At 46.9% G+C, this 7,857-nt stretch overlaps 2 protein-coding genes across 2 annotated transcripts; both read right to left on the bottom strand.

The window, feature by feature from the left end:
- Positions 1 to 1,148: 1,148 nt before the first annotated feature.
- Positions 1,149 to 3,332, bottom strand: LOC144726454 (globin-like). The gene is made up of 3 exons (XM_078605186.1): positions 3,127 to 3,332; positions 2,273 to 2,504; positions 1,149 to 1,409 (listed from the first exon to the last, which is right to left on the bottom strand). The coding sequence occupies exons 1-3, from the start codon at positions 3,246 to 3,248 to the stop codon at positions 1,302 to 1,304; spliced, it is 462 nt and encodes a 153-aa protein (XP_078461312.1). The 5' UTR covers positions 3,249 to 3,332; the 3' UTR covers positions 1,149 to 1,301.
- Positions 3,333 to 6,055: 2,723 nt separating this feature from the next.
- Positions 6,056 to 7,607, bottom strand: LOC144726452 (globin-1-like). Its single transcript, XM_078605184.1, has 3 exons — positions 7,324 to 7,607; positions 6,781 to 7,012; positions 6,056 to 6,350 (listed from the first exon to the last, which is right to left on the bottom strand). The coding sequence occupies exons 1-3, from the start codon at positions 7,443 to 7,445 to the stop codon at positions 6,243 to 6,245; spliced, it is 462 nt and encodes a 153-aa protein (XP_078461310.1). The 5' UTR covers positions 7,446 to 7,607; the 3' UTR covers positions 6,056 to 6,242.
- Positions 7,608 to 7,857: the final 250 nt, after the last annotated feature.

Genomic DNA, 7,857 nt, shown 5'->3' with positions numbered 1-7,857 from the left:
CAGCGTCTGAGCTGGCGATTCAGTGTTAGGGTCCAGAGTCGGGGTTGGGGATTCAGTGTTAGGGGCCAGCGTCTGAGCTGGGGATTCAGTGTTCGGGGCCAGAGTCGGGCTTGCGATTCAGTGTTAGGGGCCAGTGCCTGAGCTGGCGATTCAGTGTTAGGGGCCAGCGTCTGAGCTGGCGATTCAGTGTTCGGGGCCAGAGTCGGGCTTGCGATTCAGTGTTAGGGGCCAGCGTCTGAGCTGGCGATTCAGTGTTAGGGGCCAGCGTCTGAGCTGGCGATTCAGTGTTAGGGACCAGCGTCTGGGCTGGCGATTCAGTGTTAGGGGCCAGCGTCTGAGCTGGCGATTCAGTGTTAGGGGCCAGCGTCGGGGCTGACGATTCAGTGTTAGGGGCCAGCGTCGGGGTTGGGGATTCAGTGTTAGGGGCCAGCGTCGGGGCTGGCGATTCAGTGTTAGGGGCCAGCGTCGGGGCTGGCGATTCAGTGTTAGGGGCCAGCGTCGGGGCTGGCAAATTCAGTGTCAGGGGCGAGCGTCAGGGCTGGCGATTCAGTGTTAGGGGCCAGTGCCTGAGCTGGCGATTCAGTGTTAGGGGCCAGCGTCGGGGCTGACGATTCAGTGTTAGGGGCCAGCGTCGGGGTTGGGGATTCAGTGTTAGGGGCCAGCGTCGGGGCTGGCGATTCAGTGTTAGGGGCCAGCGTCGGGGCTGGCGATTCAGTGTTAGGGGCCAGCGTCGGGGCTGGCAAATTCAGTGTCAGGGGCCAGCGTCAGGGCTGGCGATTCAGTGTTAGGGGCCAGCGTCTGGGCTGGCGATTCAGTGTTAGGGGCCAGTGCCTGAGCTGGCGATTCAGTGTTAGGGGCCAGCGTCGGGGCTGGCGACTGCCTCGGTGCGGAAATAGGAATTGAGACGGGGGTGTTTGTGTTGAGTTGAAATAAAAAAAAAGATTGCGCACACACAAGGTGTGATCATTTCGGACCCAGGAACGCAACCCTATTTTTCCTGCAATTATTTGTCGAACGCGGTTTTGCCAAACACGGCATTTTCCAGGAACGTAACCCCCCACGCTGGGCGAGGTCTGGCAGTAACAGCACACAGTGTTTTGCGAATGCAATCATCCAAGTTCACAAACACAGATCCCACGTGCTACTGATCGGATGGAAATGTCTTTATTCCACGTTTCACGCACAACGCGCTTTAGTTACAACACATCGGGGAAACGCTGCGAACGGCAAATTTCAGAAGCCTATCGGTATTGAATCTTTAGCAACTTTTCCGAGGTCGTAGGAAGGGAGGTTGATGCGGTTTAATAGGCAAACTTGAGCAGGATCACCACCTGGCTCAGGAACTTATCAACAGCATCCTTCGCATCGCCACTCTTGACAACTGCGTCGGAAATGACTCCAGCCAGAACCTGCGGAGCAGAGCGCGTTTTGGCAGAGAATTACAATCCGACATTGCAGATTACGACAGTTGAGAGAGAAAAAAACCTTGCACGGCGATCTGCATACAATCTTCTAGTTTAACGCGTAGGCTTTCGCGACCAAAATTGTTCATAATAGAGGTTGCTAATATTGTGGGTGTACTCTCTAACACGCACCGGTGTACTGAACTGGTAACGAATTGGCACGTTTTAGTTTACGTGACGAACCCTTGCTAATTTTCTGTGCCAGGTGGTGGCGGGTTTTACGACACATTTGTATTGACGCGATCTAAACCAAACACATCCATTATGCAATTTTCTACTCGGACACACAAATGTGCAAATGTTGACAAATGTGGTCTCATTGGAAGTTTGAAGGTTACAGGATAATTAGTTTGCTTGGCCTTAGACCTTCAAGAAATAAAAATGTATCGTAATGCATAAAGTTAACGGATGTAAAACAACTAAGTTGTTGGTTCTGCAATTTTAAGTAGTTTAGCAGATTAACGCCCCTTTTTTGGCTATTTGGACTACTCTTGACATCTTGTAATATGTAGGAGGATACCCACACTTTATACCTCGCTGCATGCGACCTGCCGATCCACTAAAAATGTATCCATTTTATTCCGCTGAGTGGATAGAGGCGGGGTATGGGGAATTTTAAGAGATATCCCCGTTGTATCAACTGTTAATTCTTTAAACTGTGTCTTCGCAAAGATGACAAACACTGGTTTTAAAATTCCACCCAGGGAGTGCCTGCTGCCTGCGGTTGAAAACGTCGCGGAATATTTGGCCGTGCAACAAAAATAAAACGCGTGTCTCGCATTGGCTGCGAGGAGGCCATTCGTTGTTACCTTGAAGTACTGGGGGTCCACGTTCAACTCCTGGGCATGCTTCTTGCTCAGGCCCTTGAGCTTCAGGCTCAGCTTCGCGGGTTCGTCCAGGGCCACCACGGCGTCGTTGACGGCGTTGATGATCCTCTCGGCGTGCCAGCGCACGGCGGGAGACTTCTTGAGCTGGTCGGCCGAGTCGAGCCCCTTGAACTTGGGGAAGAAGTCCTGCACGCCGGGGTTGTCACTGAAGAACCTGTCGTACAAATAGAAGCACAGTGCAGTGTATCAATAAATCAACAACAACAACAACAACATTAAAACCTTGGTCCAATCCTGACTTCAATGGTGGCATTTTTCCGATGTTAATTTTTCAATGTCCCCTTGTTTTATCTGGGCTGCCACTGGGTACACACGAAGATGATGATAATAACAATAATAATAATACACGTAACCTACAGGTCTGACAATGTAACGAATGCTGTGGCTTGCTTAGCCTCAACGTACTTCTTGCTCGGCGCATTGCTAACGATGGGACCAATCAATCTCTGTCATACAAATGAACAAGTAGTTGCTGCACCATGCATCTGATCCTGACGAGCCGAGTCAGGACATTTGTGAGAATCGCAAATGCCGTAATTCTCTTGTAAGCCATATTCTGATGACGATTACTTGTGTTGCGATCGAAACGTCGTAGTTTTTTTGTTATTTTTTTGTAATTTTCTTTGAACCTATCTACGTGACTTTACCGAAAGACCCAAGCATATGCATTCCCGCAGTCACGAAAGCTTTAAGTCAAGATTTCTCTTGTAAACCCTCGAAGTAAAAGCACGGTTCATGAAAAGGGTACTTTGCTCAGCGCCACTGCACAGACTTACTTCACCAGGATGTCCACGCCGGCCTCCTCGTACTTGGCGTACACGGGGGCCCAGGCGCTGACGACGAGGGACTTCTCCGCGGCGGAGAGCTCCCCAACGCTTCCAGAGTCGACAATAGGCATGGTAGTTGATGGGCAGATCAAGGGCAATTCCCCTGCAAAGGTCTGAAAATCGTTTGTCCCAAAACGCTTGCTTTGAAGTTGCTTATATATCGAATTTTATCGGTGTGTTTGTGAGTGGGTTGCTCAACTCGATTTACGCTCTTTTTTTGACGCTGCTGATTATGATGATAATGATGTACACAATCGCAACAATACTTAAAGTCAAGGGTCTCATATATCTAATGCAAATACAATTAGCAGAGTATGCATCTGGACTCCTCCTAAGCTGCGGTCATATAATTGCAGGTGACTTGTCAGTGAACAAAAAAATTTCGATATTGAAAAATTACAATGATACACTACTGATAGCGTCAAATGTTATCCACGATGTCAAAAGTTCGTCAAACGTCAGATAACGTCTTAGCTTTAGTGGATGATGAAATAACGAAGATAAAATTAAAGATAAAGTTCTATCGTGTTGAAATTATTGCTCTGCGGCACGTACACGCGACATTGTGACATGCGATGATTTTAAGGTCATCGTTTGGCGGTCTTAGGCGTTCCTAAGCAGCAATTGCATTGGGTTGATTGTATTTTAATATAGAAGACCTATAAAGGAACTTTATGTTAATGAACCATTACAAAAGTAACAATTTTAAATGCTTTCAACGTGTCAAACAAAATACCGTTGAACTTGTTTGAACTGCAGTATGTCGCGTCACGTGTTAGTCCCCATCATCAAATAGAATAACCTTTATGTATGAGACCTATTTATACGAATAATTCGCTAAGAGCCACACGGAGTGGAGTCGTGGTCCGTGGTTAGCGTATTGCTCTTCGTCGATGGGACACAAACAAACACATTTTGCTGGTATTGTTGCGATGGCAAAAACTCGAGTGAAAAAAGATACGTCTTCAAATGGGAAATAAAACTAATTGTGTGCAACAAACGTGATTAAACAGGCGTGTCGTTGTATAACACTTTCGTTAGTAGTCATATACGTACTACACTTTAAAATCCCTGAAGCAAGTTTCACCACCCGTGATGCTGCATTGCCCTCTGGCTCATGGACCCAGTGAACTCGTGCGGCCTCGGTTCAATTGCCAGCCATGGCTAACATCAGCCATACGAAAGAAGCAGTAATATCTGAACTGGTCACCCCAGATGCTAATTTACAGGTACCAGATTAATACGCTGCAAACATAATTTGTGTAGGATTTTTACCAGTTGCACTCAGCACTACGTGCTTACGCTACACGTATAGTCCAGTATGTTTTTATGTGTGTATATTTTTTTTCCTTTGCTAATGTAACACACACTCAGCATGCTCACGCACAACGAAAACGAATTTATTTACAACTGCTTTTTGTCTTTAGTTTGTTGTCCTTCCCCCGCACCTCCTATCAGCAGGGTTGGCTACATACGGTGCGAAAGAAGTTCAACATATAGTACACACAATGATATCCCTTACAGCATTGACAGAACTGTTGGGCCAAGTGCTGCTAGCGAGAACCTATGAAGGCCGACACGGCACACGAGGGGTGGGTGGCCAGCACCACGCCCGACCGCCTTTGTCTCGCCAGTGGCGATGTTTACACACGGCACCGGGTACTCATTTGAGGCTGAGTCGACCTAGGGGAGGCTCAGGACCGGTTCAGATAATCGTCACTGGGTGTTGGCCGTGAGCGGGTATCAAACCTGGGTCGCCGAGTTCATAGCGCACTGCGCTAACCGCTACACTACCGCTCCCCACACACACACGCGCACACACGGAGAGTGACTCAGCATCATTTAGTAAAATAACAAGGGTGTGGATGTCACGTAGAATTAGTTAAGCAAAGAGGGACGAGGGGATGGGGTGGGGGGGGTGATGATTTGGGACCCAGAGGATTTTCCAGGAACGTAACCCCCGCATTCGGCCAGGTCTGCCTGTGTAGTATTTGGGCTAGCGACAGCTGTAGTGAGTAAAGCTTCGACTGAGTAATGGAGAAAATAACGGAATGCTTGGGTACGTAAAAAAATTGGGTCTCTTCTTATTTTAGTAACAATTCATCCTGTGTAGAAAAACTACACAAGTCCTTATTTTAATTTTTTAAAAACGATCCCTATCCAATAGGGATCATTTTGGAGCCTGGTCTTGAGAGAGTGAAGTACAAATAATGCTCTCGATGTACCATATTCTTTATTGGATTGTTGCATTTTTGGTATCCAAGCTCGCACGGGTCTGCCACCATGTCAAGGAAAATTTTTAAAACGATAACATTTAATGTTTTCGATTCGCTATGTCGTATATGAAGTGTTTGTAACCTTAAAATGCAACACACGTGTCCTGTAATCCAGCACTGTGGAGGCGAGGGTTGGTGCATCGCACAAAATGTGAAACTCCCTTCCAGCAGGCGTCGTGGAGGTTGCCGTATATGATGGCTCGTTCGGACAAGGTGGTGGTACACGTACAGCAAGTGGACTAATCACCGTCTGTTTCTCTGTTGCACGCGGGGATAGGGTGTTGCCCCCTCGCGCAAGGCGTGGGTTTTTTCCTCGGATGGTCCGAATTTCTCCCAGGTGTCCAGTATAATGAACATTAACTGGCTGAAAAATACTCAAATAACAACAAATCCCAACGCATCAGGTCCTAGAACTAGGCGTAATCAAATGCGTGGAAAACATTTCTCCCAAGACCGCCAAAATGTTGTCAAATAACCCACACGACAGGTTCAGCAGTGGCTGTGCATGTGCAAAATACCGTACTGTGTTGCTATATATGTGCCGGACTATAACCTAGACTTTCAATGTAGACCTTAAGGAAAAAATGAACAAACAAACAATGTGAATTGCAGGGAAACTTTCTTTATTCCATGTTTCATGCACAACACGGTTTCGTTACCACATATCGGGAAAAAAGCATTGCATACAGCGTTAGCAGAAGCTACTTATTCTGTATCTTTATCAACTTGGTTGAGGAGGAAAGCGGAGGTCGTTGGATGGAGGTGCAGAGTCTTGGGCTGCGCTGCGGTTTAATAGGCGGACTTGAGCAGGATCACCACCTGGCTCAGTAGCTTATCAACAGCAGCCTTCGCATCGCCACTCTTGACAACTGCGTCGGAAATGACTCCAGCCAGAACCTGCGGAGCAGAGCGCGTTTTACAGAGAATTACAATCCAACGATGCATATTACGACAGTTGTCAAAGTTCGCATGTCCATCTGAAATCTACTGGAACACGAATGTGCAAATGTGATCCCATTGGAAGCGACTTTTGGAAGGTTACACGACAATTAGTTTGCTTGTTTTGCCTTAGATCTTCAAGAAATTAAAACGTACGAGAATACATCGAGTCAACCACAGCAAATATTAAAACAGTTGGTGGTTCCCTGTACACCGGTGGGTGGACAGGTGGGGGAAAATTAGAGACCTGTGTATTGTTTCAACTGATGAATATTAAAATTGATGTTTATCAAAGATGCTCAAATTGGTTTTGAAATTTCGTGGCGGAAAATTCTGCCACATTTTTTTTATGTTTTTGCACAGGACGTGAGGAGGGCAATAGTGTTACCTTGAAGTACTTGGGGTCCACGTTCAACTCGTGGGCGTGCTTCTGGCTCAGGGCCTTGAGCTGCAGGCTCTGCTTCGCAGGGTCGTCCAGGGCCACCACGGCGTCGTTGACGGCGTTGATGATCCTCTCGGCGTGCCAGCGCACGGCGGGAGACTTCTTGAGCTGGTCGGCCGAGTCGAGCCCCTTGAACTTGGGGAAGAAGGCCTGGGCCTCGGGGTTGGCGGCGAAAAATCTGTTGCACAAAAAGAATCGAATATTACATGATAATAAAATATTTGAGAGAATCGCTAATACCGTAATTCTCCAAGAAATCGAGCTGTGCTTTGCTTCACCTGAAAGTTCTTGCTTGGTTACTTGCTATCAATGAGACCAATGTCTGTCATAGAAATTAACAAGTAGTTCCTGCACTATGCATCTGATCCTGACGTGATGAGTCAGGACATTTGTGAGTATAGCTAATACCGTAATTCTCTTGTAAACCCTCGAAATAAAAGCACAGTTCATGAAAAGGGTTCTTTGCTCAGCGCCGCTGCACAGACTTACTTCACCAGGATGTCCACGCCGGCCTCCTCGTACTTGGCGTACACGGGGGCCCAGGCGCTGACGATGAGGGACTTCTCCGCGGCGGAGATCGCCCCAACGCTTCCAGAGTCGACAATAGGCATGGTAGTTGATGGGCAGATCAAGGCAGTCCTGCAAGGTCTGAAAATCGCTTGTGCCAGACACTTGCTTTGAGTTTCCTTATATACAGATGTGCAGGAGTGGGTTGCTCAACTTGCTTTCCACTTTTTTGACGATGCTGGTGATGTACCCTGTTGTGAAAATGTTTAGTCAAGCATCTAATGTGGCTCATGCAAATACAATGAACAAACTATGCACGTGGATTTCTAAAGTGCAGGAACATCGAGATGACTTATCAGTGGGAATTATGTTATTGAAAAATGCCACGATCAGTTATTGATAATATTTTTTAAATATCTTATCCACGAAGTTCAAATTGGTCAAACATAAGATAAAGCTAAGATACAATCAAATATCAGTGGTGATGAAATAGCAAGATTAAAAAAAATGTTCTGT

The sequence above is a fragment of the Lampetra planeri genome, chromosome 23, assembly GCF_965212315.1.
Source record: "Lampetra planeri chromosome 23, kcLamPlan1.2.h2, whole genome shotgun sequence".
NCBI lineage: Eukaryota > Metazoa > Chordata > Hyperoartia > Petromyzontiformes > Petromyzontidae > Lampetra > Lampetra planeri.
The sequence above is the reverse complement of the archived record's forward strand: the minus strand, read 5'-3'. Positions and strand labels throughout refer to the sequence as shown.